Below are 23,123 nucleotides of genomic sequence, written 5' to 3'. Positions count from 1 at the left end.
AGATACCTCGACTTATACATATATATATATATATATATATATATATTATATATATATTTCCCACGCTTTCGTAAAAGAGTGATAAATAAATATAGATTAAATTTAAACATTGCATATAATACATATATAATGCTGTATAAGTATATAAAAACAGATGGAATGAAGAATTGTCACGTGACTTTTCCTGTAAATCTTCCAGTATAGTTGTAATTCAATTTTGATTGCACATTTAATCCCTCGTTGGTTTCTTTCAATATAAATAATTTTTTTTTTTTTGTATCTTTTTTTTTTTAAATAATACACAACATCCATAACGCACAAGATCTGTGAACGAAATGAAGCTTTTCTTTTCTTTTTTTCTTTTTAATTGTGTTTTGTTAATAAATGTTCGAGTTCTTCGGCCGAACGCAGCAAAAACGCAGCAGATTCTCTGTACCCAGCTATTAATTGTTTTACAGCCGCTACTTCATTGGGATTTAGAGAATATTTTGTTCCTGTGGTGTTGTTGCTGTTTCCTAAATTCGAGTTCGAATTTGACTTCTTTAGGCTGAGATCAGTAGGTCCTAAAACAATAACCATTTACTTTAGCTATTATTGCAAAAGTCCCGATGCATATTGATCATTGCGTTTGCATTAGTGATTGCAATTACCATTGAGATTGCTATCAAAGAACTAATTATTTAATATATTATAACAGGTAATTAAGTAGCCGAATGGAAGCGAGTCAAGCTTCCATCAGAAAGAACCGGGTTTGCGATCGAAATGTATTGTACTTAGTTTCTCATCCTCCAGAGTGTCTTTTCCCTTCACATAAGAAGAACGTACTACGTATACTAAGAAATACCTTTACTGACCATCAACCAGACTAGAAGGTAGCATGAATAAAAGATATTTTCAGCGTTTAATTTCATTTAAAAATTTAATTAATGAGATTTCATGATACGATTTTTACCAATATGGAAGCTTTAAAATGGCAATGGCACAGGTCTTTGCAATCGAGAAAGCGATTTGTATTTTATAGTGAAAGTTTCCTACACGAATATCAAATATGAAAAGTAATCATTACAGCAATGTCCTTAATAACAATCTCAGTCGCAGTCGCAATGGCAAACACAGAGACCAATACGATCGGTCTAACGATTGACATTAAAAAAAAAATATACGGAAGCCTATTATGAAATATTAATTAATTATGTCTAATAAGAGAATTACCGCACCATTAGAGACAATGGATGAGGTAGGTAATGGCATCTGCTGGTAACCAAACTGATCATGCGTCGTTTGTCTGTATACAGGTTGTGACGTCGGTGAACACGTGGTACCATTGACCGTAACCATGGCAATACACGACGAAGGCGACGCAGGATTCGTGGCATGTGAATCTTGGGTGTGGTGTGGACTCCGAGATGAAGGATAACGTGTCGCATCATTAACATAACTAGAGCGATTTCGATCGTAGTCAGCCTGCAAAAGTGATGACGATTGCATCAATATATGAAATTAGCTCTCTTTTTTTTTGTATTAATTATTCAACGCGTAAATAAGAAAAAAAAATTAGTACCATTATTTCTTAGAATTAATCTAATTGGATAGCGCTATTAAGCATGAAATTACCCTTAACATAATTATTGTAGTCGTTCGCGAACAACCCAATTGCAATTATGTATAAGTACTGAACATAAAAACCAATGATTCGAATCAAAATTTTGAGTAGATGAGATTAAAAGTACCACAAAAGTACACGACTTCTGTGGATTTTGCCACGTTTGAAAATTACAATTTTTTTTTAATAATATATATATATATATATATATATATATGACTCATCACCATTTTCCCTGTAGCATACTGTACACATCCCTCTCTCGATCATTCACGCCGAGAAAGAAAGTTGTAACATGAAAGGAAGAGCGACTGGATGATGTATCGATCAAATCTTAATTCTCAAAATTTGACTTTCGTGCTTTGCGATTGATGTAGAATTTTTTAATCAACTTTTAAAGTAACTTCTGATATATCAATAAAGGCAAATTTTCTTTAATATTAAAGAAAATTCAATTATTATTCAATTTATTCAACTTGTATATTAACTAATTAAAAACTGACAACTCTACATTATGATATCCATCCACGCGCGACGTTATGAATTGAAATTACATCAGCTGACAGCATTACAGACTATTCACGTTTTATTTTTTCTCATTATCTTTAAAATATACACATTTTGAAGTATTTCTTTCGAGATTATCAACGTATAAAAACGCAATTAAATCATTAACATCGCGGTTTAACAGGGCACGAACTGCCTCAAAATGATGGATACCATAGTAAAAATTTACGAATCATTTAATAATCATTGTAAGTAATTTAATGCATTTAAATTTAGTAAATGCCCGTAAAAATTATTCAAAAATTGTTCTAATTTCAATATCAAATGGTGAAAAAACAAATGAGAATTGTAAAGTATATATATATATATATATATATCTCGAATTTGCATAGCACGAACGGTAACACGAAGCACAGCACCAAAGCAACGTAAGAAATTATTAAATGGGACTGAAAAGGATATAAGTTAATATTAATATAATAATGCCAACTTTATGCAGTTTATTTATTTATTTTTTAAAGTATTTATCTATAAATTTATTTTATCGTTAGCAATCTTTGACTGGAACACGGTATAGCTTGACTTATAGATAACATTCTACAGAATGATCATCTAAAATCAATATTAATTAAGTAAAAAAAAAAAAAGAATTTTATAAGCTATTTACCGGGATGGGTTTTAATCCTAATCGCATTCTTTTGGCGTTCCGACTTTCGTTTTCGCAAGCGTTAGCCAAAATTTGTTCGGCAATGGGTGAAGTCAAGTGAGGAGCTGTTCTACTCTATTGATATGCAAAATAAAACAAGAAAAAGCTATAAAAAAACACAAAATATTCTTCAAAACTTCAATAATATAAGATAGTTTTTCTTTCTTATTTTTTTTAAAAAAAAAGTAGCAAAATGAAAAATTGGAAAGAAAGATCAAAACTTCAATGCCTTAAATTTTTTCTTTACCGTCTCCCAAGATCCTTGATCCCGAAGCCTTTTGTGTCGACGGCAAGATTTCAAGTAGGTTCTTATCCGTTTTCTGGAACGTTCCGAACATTCAGGGAACTGTCTCGAACAAGAATCGATGATCGCTTGGATTTTATCTTTTGGTTGCCTCGATATTGGTACCATTCTATCTAAATTTTCGTCTACAAAGAGTCTGACGAACATCTACACCACCCAACAACGAAACGAATAAATTTTTAACAATTTCAATACAGTAAGAAAAAAAAAAATAAGAAGAAAATCTCAATTAATACTTACGTTGAAGGCTTTCAAACGATCTGGATCGTATTTGTTAGTATCGATCTTTTCCGTATCGTCCTCTTCTTCATCGTCGTCTTCGTCTTTAGTTCCCACCGATAAATCATCTCGTATCACGGAACCATTACAAGGGCTCTATATATTAAAACAAAATAATCACGAATATTTTCAATTTGCCAATTTATATCTTTATAAAATTTATTGTAAAATGATGTTCGGAGGAGGGGGGAACCTCAAATAATATTTTCTAATGGATTTGACACTCACACTTGTGGACATTCTATCGTAAGAGTGATCTTGGTGAGTGACATCGTCCCTATTCTTTGTCATATTGATCGGCAAATCGGGTGACCAATTAACATGTCCATTTTCGTGTCGAACTCGGCTCATGTCCAGAGGGACATCATCAGCTTCGGTTCCGCTATGGTCGTCAGGTGGTTCCGACGTCCCTTCGGCTTCTCCTTCACCTAAAACACCATTATCAAAAATAATCGATATAAAAAAAAGAACTCTACACGACAAAGAAAATCTCGATTATTATCGAATAAAATATATTAAATTGTGTAATATACTTTCCGATCGATATAATTAAACGGAAGTAAACGATCGATTATCGATGAAGATAGTCAAAATATTCTAGCAATTATCTCGTTGCTAAAGAGATGATTGCACGTTCGAATTAATATATAGAGATGCTTACCGTCTTCCACGTGATAATCAACCGTCTGTATCCCATTATCGTGTACCGGAGTTGATGCGCTTATTTCGCTATCCTCGCTGTCTACATTCGAAATAGAATCCTGTAAAGAAAAATCCTTCATTCATAAATATGGTTTATTCGGAAAAAGATTTCTTTATAATCCTCTTAATGTTACAGATAATACGGTCGGCTGAATTACCAGCTGATTTTTCGCATCTGTTAATTGTATACGATGCCATCGAATATTCGATTTGTGTGTTGATTCATAACCACGTAATCGCCTCGATCGAGGCATTCGGAAAACACTACGGTTGACATCATCGTCGACGTGTTTTCGTATGGCTTTTGGCATTCGCGCGAGCTCCAAAAAAGACACATAAAACACTAAAAAAATAAGTGTTTGATGCTATCGAAATTTGGATTTATGTCCAGAAAATTGATTGGACGAACATTATCGCATCGACGATGAAGTCAAACTAATCGTTTCGTCAATCGTTACGTTACACTTATTCGAATAAGTGTAACGTAATGCCATTGCTGATGTAATTTCGATGTAAATTCGCTTGTATATTTTAAACATATAAAACAGAATTAGTTAAGAATATATAAAAATCTTAAAAAATTAGTTAAGAAGTGTTCTAATTTGTGGTTATTATTACGTAAAAAGAATACAGATGAATGGACTAACATATGGAAATAAATAAATAAGAAATCTATTTTTGTATATAAAGCATTTTAACAGTCATTGATAATCGTACATAAATAGGATTTTTGTCCTAACTCTAGACTTTCTGGAAAAAAGGATCACCGGCAATCCTTTAGAGTGAGTATGCAGAGGTTGCCATGGTTACGAATATATTTTCTCCTCCCATCGGAGAGGCTTTAGCTCTTACCTATCCTTCTGATAAGGATTCTACCGAAAAATATTTCAGAAATTCTAATATTCTTCTTTATCTTTCCATAAAGCGAACGATTGGAATTTTTATTAAAAATATATTTGTCTGTAATTATAATATTTAACCTTTTATAACACAGTAAACAAAGTTACCGAAGGGAAGGAAAAGAAAAAAAAAAAAGAATTAACTACCAGAAACACTTTTAATTCAATTCATTATCGGTTTTAAAGTAACAGAAGTTAGATGTAAAAGCATTTTTAATTCGATCTAGTCGAGAAATTAACTAAGAAAAATGGCTTAATATTTCAAAACTGTGATACGATTAATGAAAAGTTTAATCATTTGTTCGGAAAACTTAAATTTCGAGTAACCATTAAAAATAAAAAAATAAAAAATAAAATAAAATATCGATCGAGTAAGAACGTTTTCACTCGTAAAGAGTAAAATACTTTTAATTGATTAAATGTTTGATGCTATAGTAAAATGCGCATCATCATCATTTTTCGATCGTGTCATTTACGTATTGTCGGAATGATTTAACTCGACATTAACCCCCGCACAGAAAGAGAGGAGGAAATTGTTACTTAAATCAATTTTTTTTTTCCCTTTAAAACAACTTATAAATTAAATTGCTTAAAGTTTCCTAGTAAAAATTGGTATTAATTCTGATATCTCTTAAAGAATAAAAAGAGAAAAATGATTCCTTAGTGTTATTTACTAAGCTTTCATTTGAGTAAATTTAGAGTTTAGAAACTTTATATAAAGTTTCTAAGAAAAAATTAGCGTAAATTAAATAGATATTTTAGTTCTTACACAAGTCATGTATTTGATGAAATATGTAAATATCCTATTCTTATATTACAATGACCTTAAAAAAATGTTCAATGTTCTTATAGTTTCTTTTTTCTTTTTTATTACTTTAGCTTCTTAAAAAGTTCGAGTTTAAATTATGTATTTATATTGAATTACACAAGGATTTCTATTTAAAAAAATAATAATTTATGTGAAAGAAAGACGGGTATCGTTCTTCAAAGTGTCATTCTAAATAAGATAAAGGAGATTAGTTAAGTGTAATGCTTTAAACAACTTCTACCTCTATAAATTTTAAAGATTTGTTTTTTCTTTTTAGGGTTTTTCCCCATATGGACCCTTTCTTTTTTTCGCCTCCGAATAACACATGATAACTTTAGAAATTATTGGGTATTTGTTATTTTAACAATGTTTAAAGTGTGTATAGCTAGGTCAGTAGCGATATAAAAACATAGTCTATGTTTCTTATAGAACCCAGGACGATTCTCGGAATTTTTATATAGATACTGCCTTTTCTAAACCGTGTGTATTTCTTAAAATACATAACAAAGAATTAGAATTAAAATATATATCGGGAATAATAAATACAATATTAATTTTTTTACCTCTATGTCCTTACTGTTTTACTCTCTTGTTTCTATATTGTCTACTTGGTTATTAAGTTGTTTCATATAATAATCCACAGTAAAGTCTGTTATATAAATCCATTTCCTCTTCCAGAGAATTCTCGTAAAGAAAATCACACGAAAAATTAAGAAAATCTATAGAAATTCTTTACAAACCGTTATTAAAAGAGGAAGATACTTTATAGCATCGACTCAACACTAATAAATGAAATCGGTTTGAGGTCGTTGTTGTAGTAGTCTGTTACAATAAGAGCTAAACATTGCCCATGGTGACGTACTGTACTAGATTTTTCATCCGAGTCACGTGCTATTCTTCGATAAATCGATTATTTGATTTATCGATAGACTCTTACAACACCGGAAAAGAAGAGCAGAAAACCAAAAAATATAATGACTAAGTTAATAAATAAGTTTAAAAAAAGAAAGAAAGAAAGAAAGTATACATCAGCCCGTTCGGGGAATGGAAATACAGAATTTCTGTAATTCAAATAAACACGAGTTTTTACTCGACAAACAGTTTTAACACAAACGTATCCAGTTTTCAATTAAGAATTTTTGTTATTTTAAGATAAACCCGTTTTTTCTATTCTCTCCAAGAACTTAATCTATTCTTGTAAGGATTTTTATTTTGTTTGTTGATTTTTCCTGTGTATCTTCGTAATAAGACATACACAAACACACACACACACACACACACACACAAAGTTATTTTTCACTTGTAAGTTTATATTCAAACTTAAAATTTAAACTCATATTTCTATAATTTCTATAATACAAACTTAACTAGAGACTAGGAGAATGAAAATCTACGTTGACCCGAAAGTCAACTAAATAAAGATGTATTATTATATGTCGGGTTAAGTGATTTATGGGCCACCCTTCATTTTTGGATAATACACCACGTATTTAGTGAAGTGGATGATGAAGTTCGAGAGACTCGAATTCTAAAATAAGAGATAACAACGAAAACTATAAGAGATAACTGAAACTCTATAAGAGATAGCAATGAAACTAATTATCACTTAATGAGTTAATCTTTTGAACGAGTTTTTCGGTCAAATAAATGACATTTTTACTAGAATTTCTACTTGTTTTTTTTTTCCTCTTATTTTTTTTTAAACTCGAGTTTCTATTTAATTTTTAATAAAATATTTAATTGGGTAAATATGGCAATAGGTAAGTTAAATAATTCGAGATCTATAGTATCAATTAACAAGATTTCTACTAGCATACACTTAGTTTACATTCTATTGTTATATTACACGTTAAATTAGAATTTTCGGAATAATTGAACATTATATTACATTAAAAGCAATGGGGGAAAAAAACGAAATTAATTCTTCGTTGAACTAATTCCTTTTCATTGTCGTCGTTGTATAATAGAATTTGAATGCACAGTAACAATTGGAACATTATATTAATTCGGTTTAAAGATAAATTTTTGTTTGTTATACGTAATATGTTAAATGGGAAAAGTAAACTCTTGTAAAATAATCTTTTCTAGTTTAAAACTAAGTTTACTTATATTAAAATAAAGATATCGGGAGGAGAAACAAAGACTAAATCTAGAAAACAGACCAGTTCTGTTGCGACTTAGATATAACAAGCAAACTGTTATATAAAAAGCTATTCTAGATATATACAAGGATTACAGCTTCTTATATATACAACAGCTATCATAGTTTATAGAGAATAAGTTTCCTTATTTATAGTTTCAATAGAATAGTTTATATATTATATAATTACTATAATAGTTATTGTTTCGCTTCTAGGATACGAATACGAAACAATAACCTCTCTCTAAATATAGAAAAAAAGGGACTAAATTACTCATGAATAAGATCAATTAATACATTTTAAATTTATTTTGACAGAAATGTTATCGAATTCAATCCTATACACAACTTAAAATAAAATATTTAATTAAAAATATATTAATTAAATTTAAGAGATTACAACCGTTTACAAATGAAAGTAAACACGGCATCTAATTAAAATTTTACTTAATATCATTTTATTAAACTTTAATCGGATTATTACTATTGCTATTACTATTATTATTATATATTCTATTATCGAAATAAACGAGACATTTACACTGTATCCTCTATCGGTATCGATACCGATTTTCTTACCTTTTAAAGAAAACGTGACCCTATTCCTTCTTATTTTAATCTATGGACAATTAACTTTGTGAATATTCCTCTTTCCGTATCTCCTGGGATGTTTACTAAACAGTATACAAAGGGTTAGAGACAAGTAAACTTATAAAAGTTTCTAAACAATGAAATGCCACCGTTGTTAAACTAGAAAAGTAATTGGATTGACTAAGATTTCTATGTTTAATACAAGATACCTCGACTGCAATAAGGTATCTTGTTCAATGGAAACGTTTTCTCTCTTTGTTTTCAATGGAAAACAAAAGACTAGTCTCTTTCGGATTAAAGCTACACGCTCCGTGCAGTCCTAGAATTTGATTTATTTAATTCTAGACTAATTTCTAGAGAGAGGAAGAAGAAAAAAAAAAAAATAGATAAATTGAATTCGTAATATCTGTGATAAAATTTAATAAAAAATTTCAATAAATTAAAGAATTTTTCTTATAATTCCAGAACGTAATTTCTTTAATTTTAATTCAGAATATTCTAGAGAATTTAGAAAATTCTATAATATATTTTTTTTTATTCTTTGTTTTTTTCCCTGTTTTTTTTAAAATTAATTTAATACAAAAATAAATTACTCTGTATTAATCTAGAAATTGCTTCTTGTGTGTATATAATGAATTATAAAGTATAGATAAATAAATATACAGGTAAAAAAAATGCTGTTAATATATTAATTGAAAAAAAAAATTAAAAACTTGTTATAAACATTTTAATGATAATATGATTTTTAAAAAAATCATTAAATTAATTAATTTAAATCGCGTTAATGTACAGTATGTAGGACAGTCTTAAAGAATTTATATATATCTTTTTAGATTATTTGAAAGAAAAATATAAAATTAACTATCAAGAAAATTAAGAATTTCAATATTTTAAAGTAAATTTAATTTAAAAAAATCAATATTATTTAAAGTAATGAATTTATAACTTTGTCTAGTGACCATGGTAAGATTTACACATCAACTAAGCAATTTACAGATTAAGAATCTCACGTATTTAAATAAATTATTATTTAAAGGAAAGGGAAGGGCCTATTATAAGTTATATACTTTATAATAGGACCAAATAAGTCGGTTTGCCTGGGGCCTCGCGCTTTTAAGGGCCTTAGAAATATATGTGTTCGATCTTTGTCCAGTGTTTCAATTGATCTTCGATCTTTTGTACTGTTCTTTACAAGGATCGTGTGATGTGGGCTTTATATAAACTTTTAAAATAAAAAAAGGGCCTATTGAATCCATATTTATCTATGGCCTCACCACTATAAAACTTCAAACTGTCTTACATATATAATAATTATTTATATATGCATAGTTCTTGAATTTATTTAACTTATTCCTAGGTTAATTGAAAACCAAAAAAAAAAAATGAATTTGAATAATGAATAAAACAAATTTAAAAAATAAAAAAAGAAGAATAATTTCGAATTTTCGATGAAAATGCAAAATAAATCGATAATTTAATAAATCTACATTTAACTTAAAGGGGGGAGGAGAGAGAGAGAGAGCTCTTTTAATTATCAATTGCAATTATTTTCTCTCCTCCCTCTTCTAATGATTTATATGTAATTTAAAAGAAAGAGTATTGGTGGTATATTCTTCAGGAAGAAAAATATTCCTCAACCCCTATCGAATCACGTGTCTGTTTCTATGGAAACAGGAGTAGAAGGAGCTTGGTAGCTGCATAGAAGTGGACGGAGATAACAGTTGCTTTCGTCCCGTTGCTATACCATTTCACTACATGTCGAAAAAAGAAATACTCGTTGTTGATTTCTCCTTCCAGTTTCAAAATATAGAGGAAAGACTTTTTGACGAAAAAAATACAGTATTTTCTGAGTTAAAATAGAAATTTTATCTATTTTAAAGCCAAGCATCACCGTATTCCTTAACTAATTACTTATATAGAAAGTATTATGTTCGAATTTTTAACTAATTTCGCAAGTATTTTGATAATTTTTATTAATAATAATAAAACTGTATCAAAAAGTTTAACATAAAAACAGACTGTAATAATAATAATATTATTATTAAAGCGTCAAAATTTAAATCTAAAATCGTCCCAAATTTAGCTACAACTTTATCAATCGAAACGTTTTTTTTTGAAGTAAACACTGATTCGGTATTTACTTGCGAGGAGAGAGAGAGACCCAGCAAGAAAACTTTTGCTTCTAGAGCAGCACTAAACTAACTGTACAACTAGAGAAGAGCGAGGGGGAGTCACCCTAGAACAGATTAAACCACTCTTCACTTCCGCTAGAGATGGTGAGGGAGAAGAGATAGAAACCGCTGGTTGCTATAGAAACGGTTGATGGAACCGATCCCTTCTCTCTCTCTCCTTCCTCTTTACGGTCGATGGTTATTAATTCTTGCATCGAAACGAAAGCGAGACGAGAAAAACCAACGTCTCAATAGACATACCTAAGAGATAACCTTAGAGTAATTAGTTAGACTACAGTTTAATGCGACCAATACACGTAAAGCTACCGTTTACGATCGTACATCACGCAAACTAAAACTTGTTTTCATTGATCCTCTTCTTAGTCGGATGAGAGGAACACTGCACCAATCGACTTTTAGTAAGGAATTTTCCAAGATTCTTCTATAGTTTTACTTACGAAAAATCTTATTTATTAATTCATTTATCATCTCTCTCTCTTTCTATTATTTATTTATTTATTTTTTAAATTCAAAAATAAATATATAATTTAAAAAGTATGAAAAGAAACCCCGAACGATTTACTTCATTATCCTATTGACGGGGAGAAATTTACACGTGGTACTTTGGCATCCCCTTTCCTTCATACATCGACATCGAATAGCGCATTAAACCTTGCCCGTGTTCTATATTTGTCGACTGAAAACTGTCTAACGTCACGCGAGTTTCGATGATATTTGCACGGAAAAGCGAAGTGTACCTACAATTTGTTTGTCACGACAAGAAAAGTATTAATTATATTATAAACTACATCCAAATTTAATTATTAAAAATCATAAAAATATTCTAAAACATAATGTAAAACTCTTTTCATATATACTTAAACATTATATAAATTAATAACATATTTCTTTATGGAGTTTTAGGCATCGAGCGGATCCATAAAATAGCAAATAATAATGTTAATATGGCTTCGGTTATATACTAGAACTGTTAGAAATGAAATCCTTCAAAAACAAAATCATAATTTAATTTTCTAAATGGAATTTAATATAATAATTTATACACTTATAGAATTTAAATTCTAGATGTTTTCCAAATCAAGAGAAATTTAACTTTATCCAATGCTCTAGAAATAATATTTAAATGATTATAAGACTTATAAATGAAGGATTATATTTTTATAAGATATATTTTTTTTGATAATAACCAGCATTTTCTTGATGGAAGAGAAAATTTACTTGACAACATCAGACTCGAGATGAATAATGAACAAATTCTTCATGTATCATCTATTTTTCTTGTTTACAATATAATCCCTTAAAAAATTGAATATATTAATGATTTAATCTTCGAGTATAAACATTAAATTTCATTAAAAATATAAAGAAATTCTATTTTCTCTTAATCCTTAACAATAAGGTTATAACATAATCCTAACATTATGTATATGCTGCATTAAAAACAATACAACATACTCTATTATACATTATTATATACTAAGTACAATAGACCCTCCCCTATAACACTGTTGATTTTTCCGTTTTATATGAATTCCATGTTGTATGAGTCACTTAGATTTTACAAATACGTGTGCCGTGCTGTGAACGTATTTGTAAAATCTAAGTGACTCGTACAACATGGAATTCATATAAAACGGAAAAATCAACAGTGTTATAGGGGGGTTGACTTGTATATTATTGTATATTCAGTAAATTATTTGATAAGTACATTTGAAACTATACTAAACAGCTTTCTACATATTCTTATAATACGATTTAAATATTATTAGAATAAACTTTGCAATAAACAATATAATTTTACTGAAGGAGTAAGCAAACTATTGTATTTTTCCAAAATTCATATAAACAATATAAATCTCTACCACTGGAAATTGTTGTATTTAATATATAATACAACTAACATCAGGTCAATAACATTATGTAACGTATATCCGTAGAATATAATATTTAATTTAATATTATTTCCTACAGATATACGTTACACAATGTTAGTGTATTATATATTAAATACGACAAACTAAACTACCAGTCAGCGGGTCACTATCTCCAGAGGAGGCGAATCGTAATTCCCATGTTATATCCAATCTTCCAATAGCCTACGATGTATTCTCCAATTAAAAAAACAACACACACAATACAGCGACTAGTGTAGTTAATTACGTTACAGTATACAACATTTAGTTAAAATTAGTAGAATTAGTACAAATTCCACTAATAAAATGCCAAACTCAGGTGTATAATTTTTTAATATATAAAAAAAAGGGGGAGGGGGAAGTATTTAATAGCTCAAATATTATATTAATTATGTTTTATATTCGTGTACCTTACGAAAAAAACGAGGAAAATATAAATTGTCAAACTTAATATATAATGTTAATGCAAATAAAAGGTTTCGTGCATGTTGTAAAGAGGGGGGAAAAAAAGGTAGATTAATTAAAATTTTCAACTACTCTAAACTTTTAATTTAAACGACAATCTTAAAGGTTTAAGTAAATGTAATTATCGTTATTTTAATTAATAATTATGTCAAATATTCCGAATTATCATCATAATAATTAATTAAAATGTCACCAAAAACATATAATCAAATTTTATGTAGAAAATTATACTATTCACTTCCGCTAGAGATGGTGAGGGAGAAGAGATAGAAACCGCTGGTTGCTATAGAAACGGTTGATGGAACCGATCCCTTCTCTCTCTCTCCTTCCTCTTTACGGTCGATGGTTATTAATTCTTGCATCGAAACGAAAGCGAGACGAGAAAAACCAACGTCTCAATAGACATACCTAAGAGATAACCTTAGAGTAATTAGTTAGACTACAGTTTAATGCGACCAATACACGTAAAGCTACCGTTTACGATCGTACATCACGCAAACTAAAACTTGTTTTCATTGATCCTCTTCTTAGTCGGATGAGAGGAACACTGCACCAATCGACTTTTAGTAAGGAATTTTCCAAGATTCTTCTATAGTTTTACTTACGAAAAATCTTATTTATTAATTCATTTATCATCTCTCTCTCTTTCTATTATTTATTTATTTATTTTTTAAATTCAAAAATAAATATATAATTTAAAAAGTATGAAAAGAAACCCCGAACGATTTACTTCATTATCCTATTGACGGGGAGAAATTTACACGTGGTACTTTGGCATCCCCTTTCCTTCATACATCGACATCGAATAGCGCATTAAACCTTGCCCGTGTTCTATATTTGTCGACTGAAAACTGTCTAACGTCACGCGAGTTTCGATGATATTTGCACGGAAAAGCGAAGTGTACCTACAATTTGTTTGTCACGACAAGAAAAGTATTAATTATATTATAAACTACATCCAAATTTAATTATTAAAAATCATAAAACTATTCTGAAACATAATGTAAAACTCTTTTCATATATACTTAAACATTATATAAATTAATAACATATTTCTTTATGGAGTTTTAGGCATCGAGCGGATCCATAAAATAGCAAATAATAATGTTAATATGGCTTCGGTTATATACTAGAACTGTTAGAAATGAAATCCTTCAAAAACAAAATCATAATTTAATTTTCTAAATGTAATTTAATATAATAATTTATACACTTATAGAATTTAAATTCTAGATGTTTTCCAAATCAAGAGAAATTTAACTTTATCCAATGCTCTAGAAATAATATTTAAATNAATAGCATAGTATAAAATTTACTTATTTATTGTGGAAAAAAGGTTATGTAATGTTAAAGTTTACATAATTATCAGTTAAACTATGTATGTATTTTTAAAAAATGTAGGGAAAAAAGATGCACATGTCAAATTATAGGTTTTATTAAAAGATCAATCGATAAGCGACAGTAAAATTAAGAGATAACAGCGGTAATAATATAATAAAATTTATGATGTCATCATCAACTATAAAGCACACACACAGCTGCAAACCAGGCCTAGATAAGTTAAAAATCGGGTTAAAGTATGGTAGCTAAAGTAAACCGGAAACAGATATATATATATGTATGGAAAAAGATGCGTTTTTACTTACATCACGATCTAAATTTAGTGCATCTTCTCTGCTATATCCGAGACTCCTCATGTGTTTTAGGTAAGTAGTAGTGATGGGCACACTGTAGTCTATGTCAGGCAGGTCGCTTGATTCGGGCGAACTACTGCCTTCGTCGTTGCTATGGTTACCACCTTTCCCGCCTTCCTCTGGTCCTAGATGCATCCGTTTCTGGCAGTCAGCGCATGACATTAGAAAGTGGGTCACAGCTTCACGGGGCAAGAAGGCGTAGGTTTCAGCAATCTGTAACGTAAAAGCCAAACATTTAACACATCAAAAACGATGGAGATTCTCTTTACACGATACAATTCCCGGATGTTGTTAGTTATGCAGTTATCATGCGCGATATGAGCGTACGACTGCGCGATGAGAAGATGCGTGAAGCATTCGTGTTTGTTTAAAATGACTGCTTTTCTATTCAAATAAGCTACGATGCTTAATCTGGCAAATATTATTAACGATTTAGCCATTACTTTTCTATAAAATCCGTTCGGGTTTTTCTTAAATTCACGTTTTATAACAAGAGTTTTATCTCCTCTCATCTCTCTCTCTCTCTTCCTCTCTCCGTTATCCTCTTCCCTTTATCATTTTCAAATTTAAAATAATTCATTTTATATAGTTTCTATTATTAAAAAAATATGTAAATTATTTTTTATTTCAAACATAAAATTGATGATTTAAAAAAATATATATACAATTTTAAAAGAATTTAAAGTGAATAGCCACAAAGATTTATCTTTTAAAAATTAAAAAAATTTCGATTCAAATTAATGTAAAAATTACTTGGTTTTCTTAAATATAAATAATAAAAATTAATATAATTAATACAAATAAAAATAATTTTGATCCAATGTAATTTTTAATTAAAAAAAAAAAACTTCATTAATCTGATGTCTATGAAAAATTTCGAATTTTTTTTTTTTTAATTTATTATTTAAAATCTACATTTTAAAATATTCAATTAAATGTTTGAAACGCCACAAATATTGAACGTTATATTACACGATTTTAAAATATTACCTTTATTTTTAGAATGTGATTTAATTTTATTAAAAGAAATTTATAATTCGCCCATCGGCCAAAAGAGGGCATTAGTAATGTAATGAGGAAGTAGAGTGGTTGCCAGTTTTTAACGCTTATTTAAAAATGAAAAATATAAAATTACACTATTCGTGTTTTGTTAGATAAAATATTTAAAATTATCGTACTTTTGACGATAATTAATAATAGAATTTAATATTGTTGTTCTAATAAATTAATTTCCGGTTCAAACGCTTTTGGCAATAGTCCAATTGGATTCGGATTACTTCATAGATTGCAGAGGCGTAAGGGAGGACGAAAATTGTCCAGTTCCGATTAAAACCTAATTTCGATACCAGATGTCGACACATATCATTTTGGCGACAGAAATTTGACGTCAATTTATCCGCTATCCTTCCTCCTATTCGACCATTTGATTTACAGTTTCCGAATCGTCAAACTTAATCCCGTGTTTACATTAAACACATTAGAATAAATTATTGCACATTTTAAAATAAAATAAAAAAAATTACATAAATTTTAAAATATCTTTTAAATAGATCAAAAGAAGTTTAAAGGCAATCAATCACGCAATATTTATTATTTTTTTTTTAAAGAATGAGCGTGGCAATTTTCGGAAAAGTTTAATTCGGACGCATAGTTTTGTCGCTCGGTGACACGCTGTTTATACCAACTTCTGATTAATTTACAGTCGACGTACAAATGGGGCCAATGACGTCATTGGACCAGACAGGACTAATCTGTCGCCACGCAGAAGGAGCTCTTACCATACGACATCCGAGCCCTATTGATTAAAGTGCTATTAGAACCGAGAAGGAACTGAAACTAAGAATGACGCTTTAACTGTCATCAGTATTTATCCTGGCATAGAACTGATTTCAAAATAATTATCTAAACTATGCTCTTCTCTTAATAAAGTTTAAGCAAATTCTATGGGACCTTCCATTTTTTATTTAGTCAACTTTTACGCATCACTTATGCTATATATAATGATAATAATTCATTTTTTTTTAATATTTTATGTACGTATTTTATAAAAGTTGATTTAAAATTAATTATATAATTTCATATTAAAAAATGTATAAATATTTTTATTTTTTTTAAAAAAAATATGCACTTTTGTTTAAAATATAATAGAATTTTTAAAGGAGTGGGGAGTTTAAATTCAGGACAGGAAATGAGAAAACTGTTAGGAATTGCAGAGCTGATAATAATGAACAATCAAGCTTTATTAAAAATAGTTTCAACGTTATGTAATTAGATCCAGATAGTTGCAAATATGGGTTGTACCGAAGGTGAAGAGGCCGACAGCAGGAGGTCGAATGGGCCACTATTCACTTCAGCAACCTTGTTGTAAAAGAGCAAGCGTATAGATAAGGTTTAGCGATGAATTAAAATAGAGAATTACACAAATATAAGATTATTTTGCAGAGTTTTTAACGTGTTAATTGGAGAATAATATCTTAAAACAAAGCTAAGTTTGCTAACCTCTCTTCAATTCGTGTGAATTTTTATAGAAAAATACTTTTTTAATAACGATTTAATTTTTAATTATTATAGAAAATATAGTATAATTTATTGTTTCAAAATATTATAACAATAATAAAAGGGCATCGTTCAACTTTCTATAATTCCTTTAACAATATGAAGCACATTAAGTGTTATATCTAACTAGCTACGTATACAACTGTAAATGTGGCTTCCCCGCACGATCGTCCTGTTTAGAAAGGCATACGTTAGAAAAGGGGATGCAACAATATAAGATTTTAAATTAAAAAAAAAAAACAAAATACACATTTAAAAGAAATACGTCACAATATTACGTAGCTGTTGCGTTAAGAATATTTTNGTAGAAAGGGTCATTTTCTATAGTGAGATATCTTTCTAAGGTATACATCTCGAGTGATATACGTGGCGTGCGTTTACATGTTCATCCCCCTTTTTTTTTGGAAACCGACGTATAGAAGAAGTCAGTACAGAGTTCTGGCGAGTAAATAAGAACGACGTCGAACTCTAAGGCGAGTTTAGGTAGTGCTACGTATACAACTGTAAATGTGGCTTCCCCGCACGATCGTCCTGTTTAGAAAGGCATACGTCAGAAAAGGGGATGCAACAATATAAGATTTTAAATTAAAAAAAAAAAAACAAAATACACATTTAAAAGAAATACGTCACAATATTACGTAGCTGTTGCGTTAAGAATATTTTAAACTTTATAATTTTAAAATGGGTAAGTCTCTGTTTTATCGATTTGAGTCGATCGTATACCTGGTAAGGTCAATCGAGTCATTTCGGTCCACACCAATATGGAAATCGCTACGATGACAGAGCCATCTGACAAGTACTGGAGAGTCATTAGGAAGGACCGACGACAGAGCCATCTGTCTAGGAGCCATTAGGTCACGTGGGTCTTTTTCTTTTTACGTCGTCTAATACAGTCGAACCGACATCGAGAAATCGTTGAGGTTTCTGACCTACCTACCTCCACTACTCTCCAATCACTTTCGCTCTTAGTTATTAGACAGTGTCTGAAACCGAGATTAAAGATGTACGAAAGTCGGCAACTAAATCCCTCCGGTTACTAAGATAGGAACCATTATAAGGAAAAGTCAGAGATTCTCTTCAACTTCGCTATCGAACAGACACTTTTTTCTTCGTTATTTTTTTTCATGGGGACGTTCTCTTAAACATAATCTCTTATATTCACTTATACCTCTATCGATGCTTAGATTAATAAAGTTTTTAAAAAATGGATTATTCAGAATCTAGGATTGAAAACGCTTCGGTTTCTCTCCCTTTGATGAAGATATTGGAATATATAGAAGGTATACTCACTGCTTTGTAAGTCCTCTTCTGTCCTGCATGTTTGCCTCCCCTTCCTTCCATTTCCACGTGGACTCCATATATAATATCGAAAAAGTTCTCGACGATGGCCACTTTTTTGTATACGGTTTCGTCTCTAGATCCATTCGTCTGAAAATGACAAATAAAATATGTTATAGAGTGTATATATTCGGCACTACTGTATACATCGGCGCGCGTCGCGTCGCACAGGTCGCAACGCGCGTTGATTTAAAAACATTTAGAATGCTTCACCTCCTTTAAAATAGTAAAATATTAATGTTAATCTGTAGAAAAACAAACAGAAATTATTTCTAGATTAATTTATTTACAAAAATTTCGAAAATTATTTAATAATGGCTATCTATTTTGAATATCGCATACTTCACGCGCGTCACTTAATCGCTTCGCAAGCGGATTATATAATTATAAATCACAAAAAATATTTTCAAATAAATAAATATTTATAAATTCGAACTTAAATAAGAAAATAGCATGTTAAATATACGACTGAAGCGCAACGCGACGCGAAGCGCGACGATTTAAAATAGCATAGGATAAGATGACCAATATTCATATAAGCGCACATTTATTGCTATACCGTTCATTTAGAAACAACCATATCGAATACACAAGATAGATGGATGACATTTGACTATGTGACGCTTATATTCTTCACGGAATTTCAACGATGTATAACGTTCGAATATTCGTTCGGACGTAGAAAAATTGTTGTTGATGTTTAGTCGGAAGGCACACGCTTCAGATTATTCTAAATATTTATAAATAATAAATAATATATATATACAAATCCAAATAAAATTTTTTATATATTATTATTATTATTATATTCGCTAGAAAACCTGTAGAATTTCGTGTGATTAATTTAAGAAGTGTAAAGTCTGTTGCTATGGTTACAGAACAGTTCGGAAAATGTCGTGGAATGATCGAGTCGTTTCCAAATTAATTTTTAAGGCCCCCTTTTTAGTAATTTTAAAATAATTTAATTAAAGCGTCCTATTTTAAATTAAACTTTTTTTTTTCTTTCTTTCTTTTTTTTTTCCTCCCTATTTTTCCACCTATTCGTTTTACTTTTAAAATGTAAATAATTGATTTTATTAATCCCGTTGTTTGTTTGTTTCACTTTCTAACATTGGTCGATTCGGTCGGTGACGTCACTGACGAACATTTTCCATCCGGGACACCCGGATAGACACGAGACGTTTCGAGTGAAAAATGGTGGACCGGAATCGAGAGAACCTTGGCGCCGTCTGACGTACAGACGATGAAAGAACTCTCTCGTGGCAATTCTTATTTTTCGAGTCTCGACGAAAGGTAGTTCTAGTAAAGGATTTGTTGTAAAAGCAACTAGTTCTACCGCCTGTCAGATTCAATTTGAATCCAATTCGATAATTCGACATTTTCCATAACTCAAACATTAAGCGTGCAATACCACCGATGACTACGGGGGGATAACCCGTCCGTAACTTGCAAACGTGCAATTTTTCACATCTTCCGACACTTTTCCCTCGTTGCTCCGAAATACCACAACATTTTTCTAATTAGATAATTGCAAAAGTTGGAATTTTCACGCCTCGTATTGTGCTCCTCTTTATATTTTTTGGTAGGGGCGTTCAGAAATTGACACGATTTTTGGTTCCTTCCACGGGCGAATTGCTTCAAATTAATTTAACCAATGTTGTTGGTTATTTATGTAGTAGTACCATTTGGTTGCAATCTGTTGTTCTTGCACTGCACGATTTTCAAAATATTGGGCTTTCAATCGTCACTTAATTTGAAACATCGTTTAGAGCGCGAAATTTACCACTTTTGCTGTTACAAAATACATGGAGAACCAACTGTTCCTTCGGGTGCTATGCGCTATTACATCTCACCAATATTTTAAACATTGAGAAGTGCGTCGATAGTAAATTTTACAAGAGCTCCTATATAAACAATGCGATCGGCGATCGAGTGAGTGGGCGATGCTCGTGCATTCGGTTCAGAGATGGACCCGCACGTCGTGTTTCCAACTAGAATACGATCCGCCTGGACTCTCCATTGCCAAAATTAGGATGCGGGAGATGCAGCTTCATCATCCACTTCGCCCCTATCGCCGCCTTCATAATCACGTTCTAAGTTATAAATAGTAATATACCGCCTCATAATATTGAAAATTGAAAACTCCAATATCAGTTAACATCACGGTTCTTAATATTCGTGATTTTTAGTAAGTTTTCGTATTCTGGTAATAATTTTTAATGGTGTTCGAAATATCGGGACAGTTTCTCTGTTCAGCATTCTCTCTTCTCGATTATCGAAATCCTGAGGATAAGATTTAATCCTGTCGTAGTTAAAGATGTTTACATCGGAACAGGAGGATCAAGATCAACCCTTTTACCCCCGGAACTAACGATAGGCGCAACTTCGTTCTGCTCCAACTTCCTCTACGACGCCCATGTTTGAAGCTTCGATAGTGTTGGTTGCCAAGGCAACGCCTGACGTCTACCCACCTGTTAGCTCCAGTATCCGCCATCTTGTTCCCGTCCGTAAAGAGAAATTTTTTTTTCCTTATTAAAAAAAAATAGTAATAATAATAATAATAAAAAATAAGCATACCGAAAGTTAATAATTCTAAAGCGACCGCCATTTAAAATCATAAACAAATTATTTATTATTTAAAAAAAGGAAAGAAAAAAAAAAACATTTTTTCGCCGCTTATTAAGCATAGAAATTTTTAACGAGATGATCATAAATGATAAATTTTTGCACGTTCGACGCACTTAAAAATTGCATATAAATGCTTCCTGCAATAACACGAAGGAATTTTTATTTAGGGTACGTTGCTACTTTATTATTTATATTCATAGCCGTAGTATAAAAACCTTTTTTAAATGATATAAGTCGTAGGAAATATGGCGGGAGAAAAGGGAAAGAAGGAAGAAAAAAAAAAAACAAATTGGCAATAAGAATGCACACAACCCTTATATGTGGGCACAGCTGGAAGCTATGCTCGATGCAGAACCTAAAGACGGAAGCGCATCAGTGGAAACAGCTGCTTATGAAGTTGACATGGACGAGTTAACCGGGTTTCGTTGAATAGTCTATAATGATAGCACTAATTCAACACAGCTCTTCTTTGATATCTTCGATTTCTAAGTTAGGAAAGAAACATATTCCGTACTCTAGATATTACCCACTCGTGGGTTCGGTGCTGCTCGATACAGCCGCCGTTTGCACGGTGGAGGTACCCAGTCGTTGCTTGTTCCTAAAATAGCATTTCCCGGATATATTAGTGAAGCCGAGAAACGCGGAGAGAGGGGAGTGTGCGGGGGCAACGAGAGAGCGAATTAGTGCTCCTCCTGTCCTTCTAAAAATTTCCAACTCCCGTGCACTTCCCTAGTTAATAAGGAAAGGGCGAACCTTGAAAATCGACAAGCGCGTTGCTTGGAGACCGTCCGGTATCTAGGCAACGGGCTGTGTCCCGGCCCGGGGGCCAATCTGTCTCCTCTCCACCCGCCCTGTTCGGGAAAATTAGGACAGAAGGACTGAAGTTACATCAACCATAGGCCTTATATCGATCTGTGTGATCCTACGGCTGAGTGAACTCGTGCGTTGTCAAGGTGATGCTAGAGGCCTGGGGGTGGAACCGTCCCGATAAGGGGGAGAGAGCGGAGAGGCAAAGCCTCTTCTGGACTGAAAGTACCGATATTTTTTTTTTTTTTATTAATAACTCCCCAGTTTGGAAAATACGCTTTTATTTCTTTAAAAATCTGAAGTGTATGTTCTTTTTTTTTGGCATTTTATTTCCTCAAAAATATACTCTATTTTTTTTCTTGTTGTGACCGAAAAACCTCTCTGGGATATTTGAACGAATGTGATGAGTCTAAATTTTCGGGTAGTGGGTATCAAATTGAAGTTCTCTTAGTGGAACCGCACGACTCACCACCTCTGACGATTTTGTTGGATCGATTGAGAGCTATCTGGCCTACTGAGGGGTTGCGTGCCTGAATCACTGTCCCTGACGCCATCTTGTCTCTATCACTAAAGAGCATGCGCACTTAACAATATAAAGCTGTAGTAGGTTTGCTCTATATGGGTTTTTTTAGCGTACGAACTAACACCGGTGTACACGTGTGGAAAGATCAAATTTAATACATTAAAATATATACATATAAACATTTAATATAATTTTTTAAATAATACAAAGCATAGAACATTAATTTTTTTTATCCTTTAAATATTATTTCCATGGGGCATTTTTTCAGTGGTTTTGCTATAACTTTAAAAGGGGATTCGTACGAATGAACGGTCTTTTTTATGCTTAATATTTATGTTAGTAATTAGTAATTTATACAACAAAATTTAAAGAAAAAAAATTAAAAATTCCAGTTAAAATTTTGTAGAATTTATTATTCTTCTTTGTATAAGAAGTTTATCAAAATATGTTGTGAGCATCACACCTCTG

At 31.0% G+C, this 23,123-nt stretch overlaps 1 protein-coding gene and 1 long non-coding RNA gene across 7 annotated transcripts in view; one reads left to right on the top strand and one right to left on the bottom strand.

The window, feature by feature from the left end:
• The window catches only part of LOC111618705, a 19,697-nt gene extending 18,291 nt beyond the window's left edge, over positions 1-1,406 (top strand). For both annotated transcript variants that reach the window (XR_002755620.1, XR_002755619.1), the window contains one exon: positions 1,296-1,406. This is a non-coding gene — a long non-coding RNA (uncharacterized LOC111618705). The remainder of the gene's footprint in view (positions 1-1,295) is intronic.
• LOC111618654 (nucleolar protein 4-like) overlaps positions 278-23,123 on the bottom strand; it is a 39,159-nt gene continuing 16,313 nt past the window's right edge. Inside the window, exons 1-10 of one of the 5 annotated variants that reach the window (XM_023360234.1) lie at positions 19,243-19,376; positions 18,650-18,787; positions 14,756-15,016; positions 4,061-4,160; positions 3,628-3,827; positions 3,361-3,495; positions 3,046-3,267; positions 2,778-2,891; positions 1,218-1,464; positions 278-563 (exon numbers count right to left, since the gene is read on the bottom strand). In XM_023360234.1, coding sequence (XP_023216002.1) covers positions 364-563; positions 1,218-1,464; positions 2,778-2,891; positions 3,046-3,267; positions 3,361-3,495; positions 3,628-3,827; positions 4,061-4,160; positions 14,756-15,016; positions 18,650-18,787; positions 19,243-19,263 — 1,638 coding nt within the window. In that variant the 5' untranslated portion in view covers positions 19,264-19,376 and the 3' untranslated portion in view covers positions 278-363. Of the gene's footprint in view, positions 564-1,217; positions 1,465-2,777; positions 2,892-3,045; positions 3,268-3,360; positions 3,496-3,627; positions 3,828-4,060; positions 4,161-14,755; positions 15,017-18,649; positions 18,788-19,242; positions 19,377-23,123 lie in introns of those variants that run through there. The other 4 variants (XM_023360241.1, XM_023360213.1, XM_023360220.1 and 1 more) reach the window with 4 other exon arrangements.

Source organism: Centruroides sculpturatus, unplaced genomic scaffold (genome assembly GCF_000671375.1).
Source record: "Centruroides sculpturatus isolate CEXI.00-Female unplaced genomic scaffold, Cexi_2.0 scaffold67, whole genome shotgun sequence".
NCBI lineage: Eukaryota > Metazoa > Arthropoda > Arachnida > Scorpiones > Buthidae > Centruroides > Centruroides sculpturatus.
The sequence above is the reverse complement of the archived record's forward strand: the minus strand, read 5'-3'. Positions and strand labels throughout refer to the sequence as shown.